The sequence below is a fragment of the Bufo bufo genome, chromosome 9 (assembly GCF_905171765.1).
Source record: "Bufo bufo chromosome 9, aBufBuf1.1, whole genome shotgun sequence".
Lineage (NCBI taxonomy): Eukaryota > Metazoa > Chordata > Amphibia > Anura > Bufonidae > Bufo > Bufo bufo.
This window is the reverse complement of record NC_053397.1, coordinates 152,397,381-152,422,759: the sequence shown is the minus strand read 5'-3', so window position 1 is coordinate 152,422,759 and position 25,379 is coordinate 152,397,381. Positions and strand designations below refer to the sequence as shown.

The 25,379-nt window shown below is 43.3% G+C and overlaps 1 protein-coding gene across 1 annotated transcript in view; it reads left to right on the top strand.

The window, feature by feature from the left end:
- LOC120978956 (40-kDa huntingtin-associated protein-like) overlaps positions 1 to 25,379 on the top strand; it is a 70,153-nt gene that overhangs the window by 26,424 nt on the left and 18,350 nt on the right. The window contains exons 5-8 of the mRNA XM_040407419.1: positions 5,942 to 6,010; positions 15,887 to 16,007; positions 20,559 to 20,651; positions 21,450 to 21,514. Of these exons, the coding sequence (XP_040263353.1) occupies positions 5,942 to 6,010; positions 15,887 to 16,007; positions 20,559 to 20,651; positions 21,450 to 21,514 (348 nt within the window). The remainder of the gene's footprint in view (positions 1 to 5,941; positions 6,011 to 15,886; positions 16,008 to 20,558; positions 20,652 to 21,449; positions 21,515 to 25,379) is intronic.

The following is a 25,379-nucleotide window of genomic DNA, read 5'->3' as shown; positions in this document are numbered from 1 at the left end:
GAAATCTGTTTTAAATTCACAGCGTGTGAACGTGCCCTAATAGTTTGGAACACTGCAAGTCGTTTGAAGTCGTCATTCATGTCCCTTTATATTCCAAACCGAAAATTGCCATTCAGCAAAGCAAAAATACCTGCGCCCTATTTCAGCCCACCACCAAACATAGAGCAAGTCCTGAATCCCTGAACGAATCCCTCTTCATGCAGCCATGTTGTTCTACCCTCATAAAGCTGATTATTGCTAGCTCTACTGGTACATAAGAATGTATATTTATGTCTTAGGCTACTTTCACACTCGCGTTTCACGGATCCATTTGAAACGGATCCGTCACACAACTGACAAAACTGAGACGAACGGAAACCATTCCGATGGATCAGTTTAAACGGATCCGTCTGTAAAGCGGATCCGTTGGTCACGTTTGTTTCCGTTTTGGCTTCCATTTAGCGGATCCGCTTTGTAATAAGAAGGCGTGTCTCAGTGTCCACCCACTTTTACAGTGTATTAAAGTAGAAATTAATCCATTTAGGCTCTTTATGTATTGGGAACATGTTGCCTGCACGTCTGCGATTGGGGTTAATTATCCTGTAAGCGAGATGGAGAAGACGTGCCCAGAAGTAGAAGATGCCGGTATTGGGTGCACCCGATAACTTCCAAACGCATTACCAGAGGTGTATTTTCAGTCCTGTATTTGGAGCTTCGTCGTAATCCTAAATCATTTTTCAATTATATGCGCATGACTGTCAAGAGTTATGACCAGCTACTGCAGCGCATTTCGACAAGCCTTGAAAGACAGGATACCCTACAGAAGGGCAATTACTCCTGCAGAGTGACTAATGGTGACAATAAGGTAAGGATTGTCCTAATTTTTATTTTATTTTTTACAGCTCTATAATTTTTAACTTTTTAAATATTTATGTAAATTTTTTTTATTTTGTCACAGGTTTCTTGCTACCGGAGAAAGTCTTTCATCGCTGCATTACCAGTATCGGATGGGAATTTTAACGATCTCCGGTATAGTCTGCGAGACTCGTTGTGCTTTGTGGGAGGTATTGCACGAGGATTACCTCCCACATCCTACAACTGAACAGTGGCGTCAGATCGCAGACAAGTTTCTGCAAACCTGACTGTGTCGGAGCTGTGGATGGGAAACCTATACGGATTGTGAAACCTTCAGGAAGTGGCTCCGAATTCTATAACTACAATAAATATTTTTCAATTATCTTGATGGCCATTGCGGATGCTGAATACCGCCGTTGACATTGGAGCTTATGGGCGGACAAATGACTTGATGGCTTTTCAAAAAATCTGCAATGGGACGCCTCCTGTATTCAAAGGACTTTGGATTGCCACCTCCGAGACCTTTGCCAGGGACTGATGGACCTCCAATGCCATTTGTGGTAGTAGGGGACAGGGCGTTCCAAATGTGCGAGAACCTCATCAAGCCATACTCTAGCTGCGACTTGAACCTTGCAAAGCGCGTTTTTAACTACAGACTGTCTTGCGCCAGACAACTTGTGGAGTGCGCTTTTGGCATTTTAGTTGCGAAATGGTGTATTCTCACCAAAGCCATCAATCTTAAGGTTGAAACCATAGACGATGTAGTTAAAGCCTGAGTAGTTCTACATAACTACACCTGGACCCGCAAGAGGTTGATTGCACACTTGCCAGGCTGCAACATCTGGGGTATCGTTCAACCCTTGCCGTGGCCTGAATGAGGGACCGTTTGGCTGATTATTTTGTTTCTGAAGCTGGCAGAGTGAGTTGGCAGGATAATGTTGTTTAATTGTTGTTTAAAATGTTTGGTCTTCTATAAAAAAAAATTGGGTATACACCTTGTGTCTTTTTTTTTTTGCTCAGCCCCAAGAATGCTTCTAAAATGGTGATATATTATAGCATCACTGCAGCATGGTCCAGATACTCAGTGGTGGCATTATGCAGCATTATGCAGTACATAGCAGCATTATGCTGTGCATGTTACGCTGCACACTGGGCAATTTTCTCGCACTCATATGATCTTATGAGTGCAGGACTACAGCCCCACAGGCAGCCGGACGTGCACAGCATCTTTGTAATCTATGAAGCTGTGTACTCATGTGCACAAGATCAGTGCGGCTCCGGGACATATGTCCAGCATGTCGGGGGGTATCGATCGTGTGCAAGAGGCATTATAACTGCATCATGTCCCTAGAGTGTCCCTTGTGATAATCAAGCTAGTCATGTGAGAGCGTCATCTGGAAATCATTAACTAAACACTAAAATTACAATGTAGCGCTCTTTAGGTAATGAATTCACTGTGATGCTGATTCGCATGGACCGTGACTCCCACAAGGGCTCATGTTAAAGGGCACAAGATTGACCTATGATCAAGCATATGCTTGTTCATGTGCCAATCAGAGGGAATACAATCAATAAGGAGGCAAAAGATAGCTCATTATTGATGGTGCTACATGACATGTTCATGGTTCAGCCACCTTTGGCAATACGGCCATTTTGAAACTAAAACTATCAAGGGCGTTATAATAAACGCAGAGTAGTGAGCCGATGGTAGTTTTGATTTCACTGAAACTGTAGTGCCAAAGGTTACTAATCCCCTGTTCCAGACAATGAAAACACACACACAGTCAAGTAAACTCTAATTTTGCATTTGCAGAAACAATATATATAAATAATAACAGTAAAATAAAAAAACCTATAACTGATGATATCTTGAAGGGGAGGTGGACCGTTGCAGGGTGGAATGTCTGGGGCTGGCAAGGCTAGCCTCCCTGTCCTCTGGATAGGCATAAACATTACTGGCCCCAGGAAAAGATGCAGGGTGAATTTTTGGGGTGTGGAGAGTAGAAGGTTCTGAGGTGGAGGAGTCCCGAGCATGTGTGGAGGAAGGAGTTTGAAACGAAGTGGGAGGAAAATAGTGGGAAGGAGAAGTGGAAAATGAAACAAAAGGGAACACATGATCCGGGGGGGGGGAATGTTGGCAGGGATGGGGGATAGGTTGGGGATTGGGATTGGTGGAGGTGCATAATTTCCCACGACCCGTTCTCTATCATGTTCTTGAACTCGTGCAACTGCCCGGGCGTCATTGAGTCCATCAAAGTAGGCTTAGCCCATAATAGTAGTTAGGACTGAGTTGAATCGCCGACTCTGCCCCCTGCCAGCGGCGCATGAAGTAATCACTAACTACCTTCTGATGTTCGGCAAAACTTTCAAGAGCGTCGGAAACGACCTCTATCATGTCCACATAATCACTTCAACTTGTCCTATCTGTGCCTACTCAACAGGGCTCTCAAATTTGGTCGGAAACTGAGGAGTATCTGTTGAGCGGAGGGATCAGGTAGGGGACCCAGATTGTCCTGAGCCGGTGCATGAGGGACAGAAGGGCTGGGGGTGGCGATCCTTTCTGGTTCCACCTCAAGAGGTGGCCCAGGCGCCCGAGTGCTGCTGGCAGTTCTGTTGGGAAAAAAAAGGAACGCAAATAATTGTCCTTCAAATACATCATCCAGGTTCTATGCTATGGCTACATTGTACCTTATGGAGAATGTCCGAAACAGAGGGGCAAAACGCTCCTCTGTCTCAGGCAGCCCGTTACACTCAGATGGAAAGAACAGTTGTCCCTGCGACTGTAGGGGGCTGCACAAAACTGGGGAGCCAAAGGCTCCTCTGTCTCAGACAGCCCCTTACACTCAGAGGGAGAGGAAATCAAACGCTATTTCCATTATTTAAAAAAAAAAAAATTAACAAAAATGTACCTTCTCATCGCCAGCGTCTGTCGTAGGAACCCCAAGGCCTCAGTATACATATATGGAGGCCTTAAGGTTGCTACAGAGCCACTCGGGGCCTGAACCTCAAGGTTGTACTCCCTCTTGAAGCGGTCCCGGATCGATCGCCACCGAGTGGTAACCTTTTTAACTGTGAAAAATAAAAATGAAGCATGCGGTTAGTTAACAACAATATGAATGTGTTAAAAATATATATTGGTTTACTTATCACATTCCCTTTGAGTCGCCCCCAGGTGTCAACTAGTTGGAAAGTTATCTCCCTCCAGAGACGCTGGGTCCGCTGATGGTCGGCATGGTGGTGGTCTGTGTGGTCCCATAAAGCGGTACGCGCCTCCACCAGTTGGATGAGGAGTTCGCTATCGATTTCAGGGACAACGAACCCCTCATCTTCCCTGGTGGAGTGTTTGGAACCCTGTAAGAAAAAACAAATTTATTAAAAGTCCAAAAAATTACAAATGAAACTATGTTTTAGAAACTTAGACGTTCCCGGCTGCCACGAGCTCTGGAGGGAACTGGGGGGTCTTGCCTGGCGGCTGTAGGCGTAGGTTCCTAAGGGGAAAAAAAATAAAAAGTCAAACCACACATTTTTTTAAGAGAATGTATGTTCTGTAGACATGTGTACAAGACATAAACAGAATAAATGCACATTGATGTTTAAAGGACCATTGACAGATATATAACATGTATTAAATATTTATTTCAATAACTTACTTTGGAGTAGATAAATAGTTTTCTGCCCACCTCAGAATTTTCTTTAAATATTAATTTAAAAAAAGTTTTTTTCCGAAAATACTGGGAAAAAATTGAAAAATATATACCATGGTCATGTTGTGGGAGTTCTACTAAATAAAATTAGTATGGATGTGAGCAACAGCGACAGATGTGAGACACTATGGCGGATGAGAGGAACGGCTAAAAAAGTGTCGCACGAGGAGAGGCGGATGACTACAAGATGGGATAAGCAAGTGCCTTCTGCCACCCTCCAGTGTCATAAGCCCCCCTCAAGTGACACCTGCTCCCCTCAAGAGCAATCCGCCCCCCCCCCCCCCGAGTGCCACCACCCCCCCCTCGAGTGCCACCAGCTCCCCCCTCGAGTGCCACCAGCTCCCCCCTCGAGTGCCACCAGCCCCCCCCTCGAGTGCCACCAGCCCCCCTCAAGTGCCATCCCCCCAAGTGCCACCTGCCCCCCACAAGTGCCATCAACCCCCCCTGTGAGAGATAGAAACATTCAGATATAAAGAAAGAGATAAAGAAATAAAGGTAGGTAGATTGATAGAATGACAGACAGACATTAAAACTTCCCATACTAACCTGTTTGTTCGCAGAAACTGTTTGCCAAGATGGCCGATTCTTATGGCTGCTTTGGGAGGGGGCAATTTTTGAGCATGCTCAGTGTGCAAAATGTTTTGATAAGGATCTGCTCAAACTGAGCCATTTAATCCGTCCCTATTGATTTACATTGTGTGCCAGGACAGATCCGTTTGGCTCCTCCAAAGCGGAATGGAAACGGAACGGAGGCAAACTAAGGCATTCTAAGCGGATCCTTTACCGTTTAGAATGCAAACTGATCCGTTTGAGCCCTGAACGGATCTCCCAAACGAAAAGCCAAAACGCCAGTGTGAAAGTAGCCTTAGCTGTAAGGGGCACTTTCACATAGAACATATTGAGAAGCTTGAGAGCACATCTCTTACATAATGTCAGTCTTCAGCTAATCCTGGTACAATCCCCAGTGGAACTATTCACCATGCTGTCATTTATGTTACTGGAAATAGTCATTTGCTCCTCTTATCTGTACAGTTTGTATTTTATAGGGAACCTTTTTTGGCTTGAACCTTTATTGAACCCGAACTGATGCTTACATTTACATTTTCTGCTGATTTCTTGATTGACTCTTGTTCCTTTGGGTAATCTTGGAGAGTCCTTGAATATCTTGGTGCTGGAAGTGTTTGCACTCTTTGTAATTTTAGTATGAAAGGTGAATAATAGCATTTAGCCATTCATCTGAAGCATTAATTTACCATCCAAAGGAACCCATCCCTCATGTACTATGTCAGGACCAACCCATGAAAATAAATAGTGCTTTGTCTTGTGCCTTTTAGGTTGCGCCGTCATTCTTTGTGCATTGGGAAATTAATACAATAAATTCATTGGTTCCTCCTGTTTTCTAGGTTTACATTGAACTTAATCAGCCTGTCATGGCGGCCAGTTTATGCTTGGAACTGGGGAATTCACTAAAGGTATTTTATAATGCAGTATATTATTTTTCTAACATTGGTGGAATGTTTGGTCTTTTCTTTTATGACTTTTTGTTTTTCGTATTTTAAGGCTGTAGGTTTATTTTGCTGGGGTTGTCACTTTTGATGGTAAGAATTGTGCAGTGTCCAGCACTGTCCTTGCTGTCACAATGACAGAAACCTCAGCAGGCCCTTGTTGTAAGTCAGTGGGTTATGTTGGGCACGGTTTGGATCCATATGACAGATGTCACGGCTATACAGAGCCATAACTGTAAATATATTTTGAAGAAATTATTTAATTGCTTAAATAAAATTAAATAATATAACTACTGCTTCCCTGTCTATTACAGGTTCTTAATGAATCTTGGGATGCGGGTAGACTCCCCCATCTCTCTCTGAGGCTATAATTACCCTGATATTAAAGAAGGGCAAGAATGAACAGGAGATACGATCTTATCGACCCATCTTCTTACTAAATACCGACTACAAAATTTGCGCCAGAGTCTTGACAAATAGACTTAAAAGGGTAGCTGCTAAAATTATCCATCCAGATCAAACTCAAGATTCATTCCCAAGCGCCTAGCCCTATCCAACATTCGCAGAGCTATAGTGAATATCCATCTGGGGAATGGGTAGGACCGTTCCATCCTGTCATTAGACGCTGCTAAGGCGTTTGACAGGGTGGAATGGAACTTCCTATGGCAGACAATGGAAAAAATGAATATAGGATGCAATTTTTAGCTTCTATACAATCTCTTTTCAGCTAGAATAAACCTTAATGGCTCATGGTCGGATCCCTTTTATTTATATCGGGGGACTAGACAAGGTTGCCTTTTATCTCCTCTTCTGTTTGCAGTTTTTTTGGAGCCCCTTGCATGTAGAATAAGATCGGATGAAAACATTTGGGGGTTTGTTGGTTGGGACCTATAAGAAAAAATAAGCTTATATGCAGACGATGTACTAATCTTCTTAAAAGACGGCTATTTAGCACTCCCCCGTGTTATGAAAGCAATTGATGAATTTGGTTCAATCTCAGCTTACGGGGGGAATTGGTCTAGGTCTTTATTGGCCCCCTAAATAGATTGCCTCCTATTAAAGAAGCTTGAGGTTAGGATCCTTTCTCCAACAGACTCATTAGAATACTTGGGAATTAGGATCAGCTCTTCTATTCTCGATTATAATGAACTAAACATTTTACCATTGATTGATAAAATCAAAGATAAAGTTCGGGTCTGGCAAAAGCTTACCCTTAGTAAATCAGATAGAATCGCTCTGATTAAAATGATCCTACTCCTCCAAATACTATACAAAACAACGGCCTGCCCTATTTGGATCCCACAAACCTTTTTTTAAACTCTTGGACGCCTATTTAACGAGTTAATTTGGGGCAGGAAGAGAGTTTGAATAAAACAGAAATATCTCTGGCTTGCAGGCAAAGATGGGGGTCTATCCCTCCCTTTTCTTCAAGGCTATTATTTGGCGGCCCAGATCCAGCGGTTCATCTGTAGCTCTAATAACATACCTCATCTTCTTATAAGGCAATTTCCAGGACCACAACGAGACCTATGTAGTATTCTGGAAACGGGCTATATGGGAATACGAGGAAAACAATGTCCTATTAGTAGAATATCCATCTGGTTTGGAATAAAGTTAAACTGATATTAGGGATCTCCCATTCACTTAATTTCACTCCTTTATGGCACAATTTCAACCTAAGGGAATTTATGCTGATTGAAGACCTTAGGTTCTGGGAAAAGCTGGGAATCACCCAGGTTGCTCATATCATTTATTTAGGGTACATTAGAAATATTGAGGATTTATTTGGGCACAAAGCAGTCATCCACTGGTTAATTTTAGATACGCACAATTAAAACACGCTTTCTTAACCACTAAGAATAAAAATCACCTTACTGTAAATGCACACAAATTCACAAATTTTTGTTATAATAATAAAAAGAATAAGGTGTCAATTGCACAACTCTATAGAAAAATAAGGACAGGACTAGGTGTAATTATAAAGTTTAAAAGTGAGCTTAAATGGGGACTTGAGATTGGGACCAACAATACACTTAATTGGGAGATTATATACAAAAACATCCAAACGGCCTCATTATCTAGTAATCACAGGCTAATCCAGTTTAATATTGTCCATCGCTTATACTATACTCCGGCATTGTTATCTAAGATCTACAAAAATTCGGTTAATAGATGCCTGAAGTGCAAAAGCGACCAGGCGGATTTTCTTCATTGGGTATGGTCCTGTCCCATTATTCAGATTTATTGGGGTAAGGTCTTGCAGTAGGACTGCATCTAAGTCGACAATTCACATCTCTGTAGGTGTCCCCCTTCCCCTCAATATTCGAGGTCAAGAGGATCTCTTTTGGATGAAGGCATTGCTACTAGCCAGAGAAATAATAGTTAGAAATTGGGAATCTAATAGACACCCCGACATAGAAGAGTGGAAACACCTAATTAGTAAGGTTAAGAACTACGAGAGATTTGCCACTCAAGGAAATCGGCAGAAAATAAAATGGGAAAAAACCTGGGCATACTGGACCTACTGGGCATACTGGGGTGGGGGGTGGGATATTAAAGAGAGATTTGGCTACACCGCGATGACCTTGAAGATTTAAAACTCTCCATGGTATTGTTTGTATAAATTTACCGACTGATCATCGCTGATGTTCTAATTTGGATTTATATGTTCAATCTTTTAATGTTACTCTGTAAAAATAATAAAAATAATTTAGTAAAAAAAAAATATATATAACTATTGCCCCTGTTGCCTTCTTGGGGAAGGAGGACACCTAATATATGTAAGCCATTCATAATCTGGGTCCCAGACTACCGTAAATTGAATCTGTATTGGGCTGTTGGATAGGTTTTAAAACCATGAAGTCATGAAGATGTCCCACAAAAGCCTATAAATCAGTTTAAAACCCCTAAAGTTAACAGGTGCCATTTACACAATATGTTATCTTATATTTGTGATCCACGCAGTTTAATAATCTCTCCAAAGTATAATATCTGGTAGACAGTGGCTAGATTCACATGGGTACAACTGATGCAGTTCCCTCATAGTGTCTCCTGAAGCTGTATCTCATGTTGTATCAAAGCTAATTCAGGTCCTTTTCTAGTAAGTCTAGTGAACTGTGGTTGAAATAGCCAATACACAGTATTTATTGTCTTCATGCTGATTTTTAAACATTGAGGGAGATTTTCTTATTTTTTTTTAACTGGTGCACGGGGAAAAGTGAAAGAAAACGGTTTGTAGAAAAAGGCTCCATTCACATGATGGTATTTTTGGTCCGTATTCAATAGGATGCAGATTCTTTTCAGTGGTTCCGCAAAATATGCGGACAGCACACTGTGTACTCTCCGTTCCATAGCCCCGCAAAAAACATAAATCATGTCCTATATGGCATTGATTCAACGGATCCGCAAAAAATGGATGCAACACAGACGTCCACTATATTTTTTGCGGACCGCATAATACATACGGTCGTGTGAATGCAAAATGTCTGTGGTATGGAAAAATGCTATGCTTTTCCTATGCTCCAGCACAAAATACTGATCAAATGTGTTAAAAATATGGACTTAAATGACCTCAGGTCATCATTATCACATCAGTGGGGGTCCCAGTCCCAGCAGTCCAGACAATTATTTGTTTCAGGGAGGCCTGTGGTGAGCGATGCAGGCTTACAGCAGCTTTCCAAGGACCGCGCCGCACATTGTATAGTGTCAGTGATTGGTATTGTAGCTCAGCCCCATTGGCTTGAATTAGGGTTAGATGCAACTAGGCCACATGCCCAATGTACAGTGATGTCACTGGCCTAGGAAGAGGCTGCAGCACTCAAGGCCTCTTCTAACAGCTGATCGGAGGGGTTCCCAGGTGTCGCACCCCTGCAGATCTGATACTGATGACCTATCCTGAGGATAGACCCTTTAAAGAGGACCTGTCTCCACAAAATGCCTTGCAACATATTATAGAGCAGGAGGAGCTGAGCAGTGTTATATATAATTTTGGGGGAAAAAGATTCAGTAAAACTTGTATTTTATACTTTTAAATCTCAGTTTTTTTTTTTACTTCAGTTGTACATGGGGGCTGTCTTTAATAGTGACTGATAGCTTTCTCTGTGTAAGTGTTTATACAGATAGAGTTGTACACAGGGACGGTCCTAAGTTCAGAAAGAGCAGAGATATAAATCTTTAAAATTTTAAGTTCTGTGAATCTTTATATATATCAATCTGCTCAGCTCCTCCTTCTATATAACATGCTGTCTGCAAATTCCACTACATTTTGTGGTAAAAAATTTTTTTTTAAAGTGTAATAGTTGTGGTTATGGGTTTGGCTCTCCTTAGAACCATATAGTGTCTGTTAATACACAAACTCCTTTATTCTAGTATCTGGATCTCCTGGATTATTTTCAATTTAAGAATGATTTTTCTGCTGATGTTGTAATACAAAGTGCTAATTTTTTTGTGGGAGGAATTGTATTTTTTAGTGACACAATTTTGGGGTAAATATACCGTGACGTATCAATTTTACTTTTATTATTTTTTGGTATTGGGGAAAAAAAGTTCTGCTATTGTTTTATGCACTATAAATTGACGATGTTCACGGTATGGCATAACTAGCAATATTACATTTACTCTATATTTTTTGCACAATAATAGCAAATACAAGTGCATCTGAATAAATTAGAATGTAATCAAAAGGTTAATTTATATCAATAATTCAATTCAGAAAGTGAAACTCATATATACTATAGATTCATTACACAGAGTGATCTACTTCAAGCGTTTATTTCTTTTAATATTGATGAAAAGTTAGTTTCTCAGAAAACTAGAATATTGTATAAGACCAATTAAAAAATATATTTTTAATACAGAAATGTTGGTCTATTGAAAAGTATGTAAAGTATATGCACTCAATACTTGGTCGGGGCTCCTTTTGTATGAATTACTGCATCAGTATGGCGTGGCATGCAGGCGATCAGCCTGTGGCACTGCTGAGGTGTTATGTAAGCTCAGGTTGCTTTGAAAGCCGCCATCAGCTCGCCTGCATTGTTGGGTCTGGTGTCTCTGGTGGCCTTTTCTTGACAATCCTTTCAAGGCAGCGGTTATCCCTGTTGCTTGTGCACCTTTTTCTACCACACGTTTTCCTTCCATTCAACTTTCCATTACTATGCTTGAATACAACATTCTGTGAATAGCCAGCTTCTTTAGCAATGGCCTTTTGTGGCTTACCCTCCTTGTAGAGGGAGTGAATGACTGTCTTCAGGAAAACTTTCAAGTCTACAGTCTTCCTCGTGAATGTATAGCCTATTGAATCAGACTGTGGGACCATTTAAAGGCTAAGGAAACGTTTGCAGCTATTTTGTATTGATTAGCTGTGACACCATGAGTCTACAATATTGAACTTTTTAACAATATTCAAATTTTCTGAGCTACTGACTTTTGGTTTTTCATTAGCTGTAAGCCATAATCAACCACCATAAAATAAATAAACACTTGGAATAGATCACCCTGTGTGTAATAAATCTATATAATATATAAGTTTTACTTTTTGAATTAAATTACTGAAATTAATTTTTCAATGGTATTCTACGTATTCATTTTCCGCTAATGTAGCTGAATATGGGCTTGTTTTTATGGGACAAAATAAAGTTTTCATGGGTACCATAGGGTACGTGGTACTTATTGATTAACAGTCATTTATGAGGAATCGGAAAAGACAATTCCATTATTTTATTTTGTTCATGGAGTGGTTTAAATAATGTTTTATTTATTATAAGGGTTGTGGAGAACACAAAGACGCCGTAGATGTGTATATGTCTTTTAGCTACTTTTACAAAGTAGATTATTTTTTTATAGAATAGATGCTTTTATTAATTCTTTTTTTTTTTATAAACTTTATTAACCATTATTATTTTTCTAGTCCCACTAGGGGACTGGCTTTCATAATGCACTAGCATACCTAGCATTGTAGCCTATCGCTCTAACAGTGTGACAGGCCGTCTATAAGGCTGTGTCTGTGTTACAGTGGGAACATGGCTACAGTTAGTACCAGGCTCCCATGGGTGTGGGGTCTCTTCAGTCCCTGCTGTCTGCCACAGGATTGGTACAGATTATCCTCTATTTTCTAAAAAAAATTATATTTTCTTTCCCCCCTCCTCCTTCTCCCTCCTCCCCCCTCCTTTTCTTTACTCTCCCTTTGTCCTATCTTTTATTTCCTTTTCCCTTTTGTCTTTTTCCCCTCTCCTTCTCCTTTTGTCTTTCCTCTCTTCTCCTTCAGAGCCAGTCATTGCAGACAATTTCCAATAGGGTCTATATACATACACTTGCATTACATTTTCCACTTTTCATATTACCTAACTCCACATATAACTTCTATTCATCTCTCCTCTTGCAATGAGAGCATGCGCCAGCACGCCCCTCAGAAGCGACAGTACATTCTACACAGACGGCCGCCTGGGTAAGAGCCGCCTTGTGCGGTCACCCAGGCTACCACATTAGACGCGTCACCCAGTGACACGATGACGCTCTCCACCCTTTACACTTGCGCTCTGCATATAACAGGACACCACTGACCTCCACCATGTGATCCAGCTTTCCCTGACTATCACAGGTTGGTTGGTTCTTTCTCCTTCTTTCCACCATGAGCCCCCTGCTCCTTCCCTCCTCTGCCCTCCAGGATTAATCCTCCTTTTATATCTAGTACCTTCAGGGATGTCCTCTTTCCATCTTGCTTCTTTCTCTCTCTCTCTCTATATCTATATATCTATATATCTCTATATATATATATATATATATATATATATATATAACTAATAGCTGCAGTTTTATAGGGATGTTGATAGAGCTACTGCAACATATGTTATACAGTTGCAAGAAAAAGTATGTGAACCCTTTGGAATGATATGGATTTCTGCACAAATTGGTCATAAAATGAGATCTGATCTTCATCTAAGTCACAACAATAGACAATCACAGTCTGCTTAAACTAATAACACACAAATAATTAAATGTTATCATGTTTTTATTGAACACACCATGTAAACATTCACAGTGCAGGTGGAAAAAGTATGTGAACCCCTAGACTAATGACATCTCCAAGAACTAATTGGAGTGAGGTGTCAGCCAACTGGAGTCCAATCAATGAGATGAGATTGGAGGTGTTGGTTACAGCTGTCCTGCCCTATAAAAAACACACACCATCGCACAAAAAAGACCTACGATTAAGAATTGTTGACTTGCATAAAGCTGAAAAGGGTTATAAAAGTATCTCCAAAAGCCTTGCTGTTAATCAGTCCACGGTAAGACAAATTGTCTATATTTGGAGAAAGTTCAGCACTGCTGCTGCTCCCCATAGGAGTGCCCATCCTGTAAAGATGACTGCAAGAGCACAGCGCAGACTGCTCAATGAGGTGAAGAAGAATCCTAGAGTGTCAGCTAAAGACTTACAAAAGTCTCTGGCATATGCTAACATCCCTGTTAGCGAATCTACGATACGTAAAACACTAAACAAGAATGGATTTCATGGGAGGATACCACAGAGGATGCACGTTTACAGTTTGCACAAGAGTACCTGGATGTTCCACAGCAGTACTAGCAAAATATTCTGTGGACAGATGAAACCAAAGTTGAGTTGTTTGGAAGAAACACACAACACTATGTGTGGAGAAAAAGAGGCACAGCACACCAACATCAAAACCTCATCCCAACTGTGAAGTATGGTGGTGGGGGCATCATGGTTTGGGGCTGCTTTGCTGCGTCAGGGCCTGGACGGATTTTTATCATCGAAGGAAAAATTAATTCCCAAGTTTTTCAAGACATTTTGCAGGAGAACTTAAGGCCATCTGTCCACCAGCTGAAGCTCAACAGAAGATGGGTGTTGCAACTGGACAACGACCCAAAGCATAGAAGTAAATCAACAACAGAATGGCTTAAAGGGATTCTGTCACCAGGTTTCACACCCTCCAGATAAAAATATGGTTATGTTCAGGGAGCTTTAACCATTCCTAATGTGGTCTTATAAATGTAATCTGTAGGCTCATTTTGCTAAAAATACGCTATTACTAACCTGTCAATCAACAGAATAAGGTGCCCAAGGGGATGTAAATGGCTCCAAGCTGCCGCCCGCACCTGCTGCCGTTCGTGCCCAGCGCCGCCTCATAATCTTCTGTGACGCCTCCTGCTCTCCCTCCCCCCTCCTCCTACTGTGACGTCTCCTGCTCTCCCTCCCTCCCCCCTCCTCCTACTGTGACGTCTCCTGCTCTCCCTCCCTCCCCCCTCCTCCTACTGTGACGTCTCCTGCTCTCCCTCCCTCCCCCCTCCTCCTACTGTGACGTCTCCTGCTCTCCCTCCCTCCTCCTACTGTGACGTCTCTTTCTCTCCCTCCCTCCCCCCTCCTCCTGCTGTAACATCGCAATGTTACAGCAGGAGGAGGGGGGAGGGAGGGAGAGCAGGAGGAGGGGGGAGGGAGGGAGAGCAGGAGACGTCACAGTAGGAGGAGGGGGGAAGGAGGGAGGGAGAGCAGGAGACGTCACAGTAGGAGGAGGGGGGAGGGAGGGAGAGCAGGAGGCGTCACAGAAGATTATGAGGCGGCGCTGGGCACGAACGGCAGCAGGTGCGGGCGGCAGCTTGGAGCCATTTACATCCCCTTGGGCACCTTATTCTGTTGATTGACAGGTTAGTAATAGCGTATTTTTAGCAAAATGAGCCTACAGATTACATTTATAAGACCACATTAGGAATGGTTAAAGCTCCCTGAACATAACCATATTTTTATCTGGAGGGGGTGAAACCTGGTGACAGAATCCCTTTAAACAGAAGAAAATACGCCTTCTGGAGTGGCCCAGTCAGAGTCCTGACCTCAACCAGATGGAGATGCTGTGGCATGACCTCAAGAAAGCGATTCACACCTGACATCCCAAGAATATTGCTGAACTGAAACAGTTCTGTAAAGAGGAATGGTCAAGAATTACTCCTGACCTTTGTGCACGTCTGATCTGCAACTACAGGAAACGTTTGGTTGAAGTTATTGCTGCCAAAGGAGGTGCAACCAGTTATTAAATCCAAGGGTTCACATACTTTTTCCACCTGCACTGTGAATGTTTACATGGTGTGTTCAATAAAAACATGGTAACATTTAATTCTTTGTGTGTTATTAGTTTAAGCAGACTGTGATTGTCTATTGTGGTGACTTAGATGAAGATCAGATCACATTTTATGACCAATTTGTGCAGAAATCCATATCATTCCAAAGGGTTCACATACTTTTTCTTGCAACTGTACATGCTCTTTCAGGAATAGAGCCTTGATTTCGCTAGCACCAACACAAATGTGATTGAGTAGTGCAGACCCCAACTATTTTTTACATAGGATTATTGGCATAGGCTGTAGGGACTGAAAAGACAGCAAAGGCTACGCTGATACAGTCCATCGGTTGAAAAAAATTCTGTATGACAATTTAAAAAAAAAAAAAAAAACATTTTGGGGCAATAAAAGGGCAAATTAATCTAATTTATTTGATTAGTCACCCAGTCCTACCATGCAAATGACATGTAAATTCTATTTATGGTTTTTGCTTTATGTTTGACTTGTGTTTGTTTTTTTTGTTTTTTTAATCATTTGGGGTCAGATTATTGGAGAGCAAAACCTTTTTTTGTCATCTCCTTGCAACTGGACATTCGAGGTCTAGAGGTAACTAACACATTAATGAACACTTGTATGAGTGAGGCCTAATGTTACTGTTAGTATCTGTGAGCATCTGTGCACTTATATTCATGTATTGTATATGAAAATGTCTTTAGAAGTAATAAATTATCTTCTGATTTTCTAAAAGTGAAGTTCCCTGTGTTTCTTATGAACCAGGACATGAACAAGCTTGGTGAAGCTTTGGTTTACTTCCAGCGTGCAGCAGAGTTACAAACACAGGTTCCAATTGAATGTCTCCTGTCTCTCGGATACGTCGCGTCTTGTAAGATCATGACGCGTAAGTACCTTTCTTAGCTGTATGAAATCAACGACCACTGTCCAATTTATGACATTTGTCTTATTCTTTATGATCCATATTAATTAGTATAATGTAACATCCTGGTAGAATGGTTGCTTGTTTAGCTCTACATCTTTCCTTTTTATTAACTCTGCATTATTTATATTACATATCTTAATTGTTCGGTTAGTGCCTTAGCCTTCTTGTCGAAGGTGCAGATAAGAGCATAGCTGATCCACATGCATGTGCACTCATTATTTGTCCCAGGCTTTTCTTTAAAAGCCACAGCTAAGTGGCTACCATCACCCCCTATTACCTGTTGGGGGTGCTACCCTTCCCCTTGTGAATAAGGTGTGTCCTTGCACAGTCTGCCACCACCAGCAATGATTGGACAGTGTCAGTCATTGCAAGGACACCCCCCAACTGGTAACACTCAGTCATCACTTCTTTTTACACTTCTAATAAGTATAACAGAGGAATAACACAACATAGTCAAAAGAGTAGATGCCTCCGAATTGTACTTTCATGGGGGATACAATTGTCTACTAAAACATTAGTGGTGACAGGTCCTCTAAGAGAAGAGGCTGTAATGGAGTGGAGAGTCATTTGGGTGGCTCCCCCTCCAGCTTCTCTCTGCCTAGATCAGCTAGATTGTATATAGTGAGAGACCAGTCAGTGGACCCACACAGGGGACGCTGCTCCCATGACTCTTCTTTCCATTCCTGGCTTGTTTGTAATCGATGTTTTCTCTGATATGCCGCAGTGTTTCAGAGTAAAACATAGTTGTTTGTAACCTTTGAGCCTGTAGGTGTTTTATGCTGTCTGACAGGTTTCCTTTAACCCCTTAAAGCTATATCACGTACATGTATGTAATAAGCATTAAGGGGTTGCATGGAGCAGGCTCGCACCTTCTTTGGGTGATTTTGAATCGAAAAATTGCCATCCAGTCAGATCAATCAGTCATTGCTTTTAATCCCTAGATATTTGCAGTATTTAGATTCATTAAATCAAAGCTAACACCACAAACCCCTTTCGTGAATCTGTCTGCTCTGTGCCGCAGGCTGTACCTGTTAAACCGCACTAAAAGCAACAAACTGAAAACAACACAAGGCTTATGCTCTACTGGATCCTCCGATAAAAGAACCTCCACTACTGGCGTAGCCCACAGGAAATTATGGGTATTAATGAACCTCATAGAAACCAACCAACTGCCCCATGCAATAACCACATACACTGAAGACGAAAATGCCAATCTGTACCACCAGCAGGAAAAGCTAAGTTAAAGGGGTTGTCTCATCTCACCGTTACTAAGAGAAGCCAGTCGGGAAATAGCAGAGCACTCCGGTGCTCTCTGTTTCAGTAGCTCCCAAAATATAGTGCATGAGAGCTACGGAAACGGCGTAGCGCAGCAAGTTCAGAAACGGCATGGCTTGCTGCGTTACGCTGTTTCTGTAGTTGGGACTGTGTCTCCTCTCATCTTGGTGACAGCAAGATGAGACAACCCCTTTAAGTTACCTGCTGTGGGGCTTGGCTGATATCATCACACTCTTAGTGGTTGTCTGCTGATGATTTTGACTCCGATCAGAATGGGCTACCCACTTGAAAGGGGATGAAATTGGACAAGCTCATCAGCATGTGGCTTATTTTAGCTTTTCCTCCTGTTGTTACGGATTGGATGTTACTAGTCATCAGTGCATTAGTAAAATAAGAAAAGGAAACCAGTCCAGCTCACCAAGTCTTGTAGACTCAGTGACACGTATAAGACAGTGCGGGGGTAGCCACTTCAGCTACAGATGCAACATACCAAACAGAGGAAATCCAGCAGCACGTCCATAAAATCCTCTCCATTAGTAGACTAAGTATAGCATGGGTAAGTTCTCCATGGCATGACTAAGTATAGCATGCATCGGTCTGAAACATGTAGGCCATGATGTACTACGTGGATGTTGTGCTTTTAATGTGATCTAATAAAGGAGAAGATTTTATGGACGTGCTGCTGGATTTCCACTGTTGGGTATCTTGTCATCAGTCTTATGTGGTGATTGTAATGGGGCAATATTGGTTGGTTTGTATGAGGTTCATCAATGTCCATCTGTGCCTGGTGCCTGTGGAAAATACAACTTCTTTCACAAAAAAAACAAGCCCTTATACTGCAACATTGACGGAAAATTTTAAGAGAAGTTATGGCTTTTGGAATACAATGAGGAATAAAGACAAAAATAAGGGGATGTCTCTTGGCACCCCAGCAAACAGCCGATATGCTGGAGGAACCTGTAGCCTGGCATTTCTCCAACACTGGTCTTCGGAAGTATGACCATTCATGTAATACAAGGGCTCCTTAAGGGTCCATTCACACGTCCGCAAGTGTTTTGTGGTCCGCAAAACACAGACACTGGCCATGTGCATTCCAAATTTTGCGGCCCGCACATGCCTGGAAATGCCTATTCTTGTCCATCTTTTTTTGTGGAAATTGCGTAACGGATGTGGACCCATTCATACGGACGTGTGAATGGACCCAAAGTCCACCAGATGGCCCATTTAATCCTAGTCTTGTATAATGAAGGTAATGCTTTCTGGTGTACGTTGTTTCATTTTCTTAATATTTTCAAGATCTCTGCCTGTTCTCAATAAATGAAACCACTTGTATTTCAATCAGCGACTAAAAATGAATCACACAGATAATTGCTCAATGTGGATGCAGGGAAGAAGAAATGTTGGTTACTGACTTTGGTGGTTCTGCCATAGAAATGGTTGTCACTGGTGGAATGATCGGTAAATGTTACTTGTAGCTATTTCTGTCCAGCGCATCCCTCTTGTGAGAACCACCACTAGGCAACAGTGAGCTTCTGATCCAGCAGTAAGGATCACGATGTCTTTTGAACCAGTGATTGTTGACACTCGATGATTCTTCAAGCCATTGGTGAACAATCCTGACTAAGAAAGCATACGTCCCACTAGGGTTGTTGCGGGTATCGAAATTTCGATACCCAATCGATACTTTTGTCCCGGTATCGATACGATACCGGGATTTCCGTTTTTTCGATACTGGGCTGCGCTTCTGCGCAGTCTAGTATCTCTGAACATGAGCGCGCTGCTATCGGCGCGCTCATGTTCTCTCTCAGCAGCACGGGGAGAAGGAAGCTGTCCTCCCTCCCCCTGTGCTGCTGCCGCTGCCACCAATGAGAAGAGAGGGGCGGAGGAGGGGCGGCAATGAGAAGAGAGGGGGTGGAGGAGGGGCGGCAATGAGAAGAGAGGGGCGGAGGAGGGGCGGGCGCACTGCGCCACCAATGATAGGATTACTATCGGAGCGATGGGAGGAGACATCAGCTTCACTAGTGGGCGTTCCTTTTCCCTGCGCTGCGATTGGACAGCGCTACAGCCAGGGAGAAGGAACGCCCACTAGTGAAGCTGATGTCTCCTCCCATCGCTCCGATAGTAATCAGCAGCATGTGGAGCAGGAGAGGAGACAGTAATGGGGCACTGCGGGCGAACGGAGCGGCGCCCAGGACTAAATGGTGAGTGCTGAGACATCGCTGGGCGCCGCTCTGTGTGGCCTAATAGTGAAAGTCTGGACTCATATACAGTAGTCAGTCTTTAACACATACAGGAGGCGGGTGCCGGCAGCAGAATCGCATTGCCGGCACCCTGCCCCTGACAGGGAGCTGCGATCAGCGGCAGTTAACTGCCGCTGATCTGCTAGTACCCGCCTCCTGTATAAAGGGGTAAAATCATTGGTGGTGCAGTGTGCCCCCCCCCCCTCAATCCCCCCATCCCATTAAAATCATTGGTGGCACAGTGCGCCGGCCCCTCTCAACCCTCCAGTATTAAAATCATTGGTGGCAGTGGCCACAGGGACCTCTCCACTCCCCCTCATTGGTGGTGCAGTGGCAGCTTCTGATCGGAGCCCCAGCTGTGTAAGCCTGGGGCTCCGATCAGGTACCATGGCAGCCAGGACGCTACAGAAGCCCTGGTTGCCATGGTAACATCCCTGATGCTGTGTGCACAAAGCACAGAGCAGCAGGGACAGTGTGGAGTCCTATTCACCCTGATAGAGATCTATCAGGGTGAATAGGAAAAGGGATGAAAGATCCCAGGTTCTAGCCCCTAAGGGGGGAAATAGTTATTAAATAAAAAGTGAAAAAAAAAAAAACACTAAAATATGAAGTATAAATCACCCCCCTTTTCCCAATTTCACATATAAAATATATAAATAAACATATTACATCGCCACGTCAGAAAAGTCCAAACTATTAAAATATAAAAAAAAAATCTAGGTGGTGAACAGAAAAAATAAAATAAAAACTGCGCGATTCGCCATTTTTAAAAATGAGGAATGCACGTGGCTTTTTTTGTTTATTTTTTTCGCGTGGTATCGAATGGTATCGAGTATCGCAATACTTTTTCATGGTATCGAAACCGAATCAAAAATTTGGTATCGCAACAACTCTACGTCCCACGCTCTATAACTCTATGTACTGACGTTTTTTACATTGATTAGTCAGTTATTTTCCTCTACTAAATTGTGCTGTATGTCACCCATCTTTTGTGCAGGAGATTATGATGGCGCTCTGGCTGTGTTCACAGAGATGCAACTTCTAGCTCAAGAGAAGGGTCTTCACACCCCAGGAAACAATGTACCAGTAGGTAAGAATATCACAAGAACCCTGCTAGAATACAGAGAACCAACAAGTTAGGCTGACTTTCCAGAATGTCCTCTGGGGCATCCAGCAATAAAACCTCTAGTTCATGGTGGGCCGTTTTACCTGCATAAGTGTGCATATAGATATGGTTGTCACTTAGTAGGTAGGGCTGTTCATTGGATTTCTACACCAAGAATAAGAAAAGATTTACATTAGATTAACAAGTTACAATTATACTGAAAATTGTAGTCTGTCCCCTGAGGATAGATCCTCAGTATCGGGACCCTATTTCTAACATGACAACTTCTCCACCTTTGTGGCATTATCTCTGCAGTATCCAGGTTTGACCTATATTGACTCTATGTTGTCAGCTACTGTTCCTTTACCTAAAGATGGGTTTACATGGTCCAATATTCCGTCACATTATTGAGAACCGATTATCGTTCCAGATAAGCGGCTTGTGTGAAGGTGCCGCAGATCAACTGGTGAACGAGCAAAATGCTCATTCATCAGGTGAAATGTTGTGAACAGCCCTCTGCTGCCCAGAAAGCATGAATTTGTATGAGCAGAAGCCATCGCTCGTCCTCCTAGTATGGAGGTGAGCAATGCATGTAAACCTCCACTGAGGACTAGGCAGTTACCAGGAAGGAACACTTCCATCTTGATAATTGTGTGCTCGGCAGCGCAGTGTAAATGCAGCCTTCAAGATCATTAAAGGTCACCTGTCAGCAGATTTGTACCTACTGGCTGCATCTCAGATTTTCCAATTTAATGATAAAAGCATTTTTTCTGTTTTTTCCAGGAGCATTTTTGGACATAATTGTAAAGTGTGAAGTCTCGCGGGTGCTTCTCCTCATGCTGCTTCAGGTGAGCTCCCTCATATCAAATATCTGAAGATTGTTGAATCTGTCACCATCCTGTACATATTGAGCAAGGCCGTTCATGTGGCCCATTTCACTTTATGCATGGTTTTGTGTTTTTTTTCTTTGTAATGTCTGACATCTGTAAATCCAAAAACACTTGCACTTCTCTTCATGATGATCTTGAACTTGACAAGATCAGAACGGCAAGACTCAATAAAGAAAAATTCTTGATACTCCCCTAAGGAAAAAAATGAATTAACATTTTGTTTGTTTAGCATTTTATTTTGGGCCATCTTCCTCAAACGCCTCCACCTAACAAGTCAATAATATATTATTTTCTATGACTGGCCGATAATAACATATATTCTCTGGGCTACAGATATTGATGTCTTATTCTCCAGATATTGCATTTGTTGGGGGTCTGATCCCCAGGACCCCCACAATTCAGCGGTTTTGGGCTGCTGCAGCACCAGAAACCAGTTGACGGAGCTGGATCCAGACAGCTGTGAACACTGTGTGGTGGCAGCTCAGCTCCCGGGAGCTGAGTGACCGTATACCGAGCCTTTTGCTTCCACTCTATGTACTGTTGGCTTCAGTTGATTGTGAGGGTGTTGGACCCCCACCAGTCTGATATTTGTGACCTGTTGTGAGTCATCAATATTTTTAGCCAGAAGAACCTCTTTAATAGTTGATCCGAAAGTCTCGCGCTCGTGAAATTTGTTTTATTACACAAATTTCTGCATTCAAATTCCGGCCTTTAAACCCCACAAATGCTATGGTTAATACGCAGCATCCATGTGGTTTTATAGAGGGGGGGTCCCTCCCTAAGTCCATGGATAGGTTGTCAGAGCCTAATAGATTATTGTTTATTGAAACACTGACTGGCAATGATACGCCGCCATACTAAAGTATTACAGTGCATTATTCATGCAGTTAAATGAAACACACTTTAGGCTGCGTTCACATCACCGTTCAGCCTTTCTGTTCTCCTGCTTCGTTTAGGAGCAGGAGAACGGAAAAGACGGATTCGGCACAAAACTGAGCCAAATGGAACCTAAGGACCCCATAGACTAAAATAGGGTCCGTTAGGTTTCTTCTCAGAGGAAGATTTTTGAAGCGGAGACAAAATTCCTGCATGCACAATATTTGTCTCCGCTCTAAAATCATCTTCTGAGTCTAAACCTAACGGACCCCATTATAGTCTGTGGGGTCCTTAGGTTCCATTTGGCTCAGTTATGTGCCGAATCCGTCCTTTTCGTTCTCCTGCTCCTAAACGAAGCAGGAGAACGGAAAGGCTGAACGGTGATGTGAACGAAGCCTTACAGAAGAAAAATTCTAAGGAATAATTGAAAAAAATATATCTAATTTTTCTCTTGGGATGTATTCACAGTGGCGCACCTACAGGGGGGGTCCAGCGGGTCTGGACTCCCCCTAGAACAACCAACCGATTTTTTTTTTTTAATCCTTCAGGGCCGCACCGCCGATCACCACAGGCGGCGCGGCCCTGGATGTAATTGCGGCCGCGGCGGTGGTGGGGGGGGGGCCGGGGGGGGAGTTCACTAGGAGTAGAGCGCTTCCATTGTGGAAGCGCTCATCTCCATATCTAATCCATCTGTATCGCCGTCCTTAGGACAGCGATACAGATGCCTGTGCTGTGCTGCGGCAGGGAAGGGAGAGGTGTGTCCCTCCCCTGTTCTTCTGATAGGCCGCAGGCACTAATGCCTGCAGCCTATCAGAGGCCGGCTCAGGCGAGATGACGTCATCATCATGCGCCTGAGCCGGGCAGCACACAGCAGGGACACAGGCCGGAAGAGCCTGCATCGCATCGCTGCTGATGGAGGTAAGTATCAGTGTATTTTTTATTTTATTTTTGTTGTTTTGTTTTTTTTGGAGGGGGGGGGGGAAGCTGGCACTATGGGGGCACTAAAGGGGAGACTAAAGGGGAGAACGGCACTATGGGGCATCTGGTGGTACTTTTTTTTTTTAGGTGGCACTTCTTACTGGCACATTATGGGGGGGGGGACGACCATGGGGGAGAGGAGCACTATGAGGGCTCTAAAGGGGCTTTTTTTTTACACATTATGGGGAGAAAGGCACAAGGGGGCATCTGGTGGCACTATAGGGGCATTATTTGGGGGGCACCATGGGGGAGAGGAGCACTATGGGGGCTCTAAAGGGGCTTTTTTTTTTACACATTATGGGGGGCACTACAGGGGAGAACGGCACTATGGGGCATCTGGTGGCACTATAGGGGCATTATTTGGGGGCACTATGGGGAAGTGGGGGTACTAAAGGGGCCTTTTTTTCTTATTGGCACATGGGGGCATTATGGCATCTGGTGGCACTAAGGGGGCATTTTTTACTGGCACATTATGGGAGGCACTATAGGGGAGGGCGGCACTATGGAGGAGTGGAGCACTATTGGGGCATATGGTGGAACTTTATGGGGCGGCACCATGGGGGAGAGGAGCACTATGGGGGCATCTGGGGGGTCTAAAGGGGCTTTTTTTTTATTGACATATTATGGGGGCACTATAGGGGAGAATGGCACTATGGGGCATCTGGTTGCACTATAGGGGCATTATTTGGGGGCACTAAGGGGAAGTGGGGGCTCTAAAGGGGCCTTTATTCTTATTGGCACATTATGGGGGCATTATGGCATCTGGTGTCACTAAGGGGGCATATTTTTACTGGCACATTATGGTAGGCACTATAGGGGAGAGCGGCACTATGGGGGAGTGGAGCACTATTGGGGCATATGGTGGCACTTAGAAGGGGCATTTTTTACTGGCATATTATGGGGGACACTATGGGGAAGGGAGAGGAGCACTATGAGGGAATTTACTGGGGCACTATATAGGGGTATTTTATACTGGCATACATTATGGGGACATTAGCTCAACAGCGGGCACTAAGCGGGGGTATTTCATGTACTGTCATATTGTAGGGAGAATTATTAGTACTAGGAGGTATTATGCGGAGCTTTGCTAATACTGGGGGGCTATGAGGAACATGATTACTAGTATGGGCACTATAGGGGCGTTATTACTACTAAGTGTGCTCTGGCAGAGAATTATTTCTATTTTGGGGAGCCCTGTTACTTTGGGGGGCACCCTGCCACAGTATCAGCTTAGCACAATAATTTTTAGGGGACATTATCTTTATACTATTAGTGTCTGGGCGCAGTTATTTTTTTAGAGCACTGTGTGCCAATAATTGTTGAGGGGGGGCACTATCTGTGTGGTAGTAGTATTTCCAGGGGGACTGTTTCTGTAGTATAGTATTGGGGGCACAGCGGGCACAGTATTGGGGGTGGCAGGAAAGGGTGTTCAGAAGATGTGAAGATGATGGAAATGTGGGAAACATGTCTGTTTGTTAATCTCTGCAGAGATGGGAAATGGATGAAAAATCATCATGGCGGTCTGGTCTGAATGGAGAAGATGAGGAAAGAGAACGTCTACAACAAAGGTGACATTGGATGTAAGAGGTATGAGGCGCTATGTAGGAGAGGAGATGCTCCGTCTCCTTCCCCTGCCATTTGCAGAAGGAGGATTCAGAGCTGGGTGAGGACGGTCAAGGGGGGCAGCAGGCCACGGGTGGGTGGCAGATGGTGGGGGGAACCACAGGCCTTGAGCAGGATCTGGGGAGGGAGGAGAGCGGAGGAGCTTCCTGGCTGTAGCTTGTTATATAAGCAGGCAGTGCAGCCAGGACAGGCCTCCCCTCTCCGTATGATGTGTAGAGACAGGCCGCAACTATAGAATGTCAGCTGTACAGTGTTTGTTGGGAGTGGCCTATTATATGTAGGAGGGGCTTTTAATAATGGGCGGGGCCGCATTGTTATTTTCTTGCAGGCCTTTTAGAATCGCCAA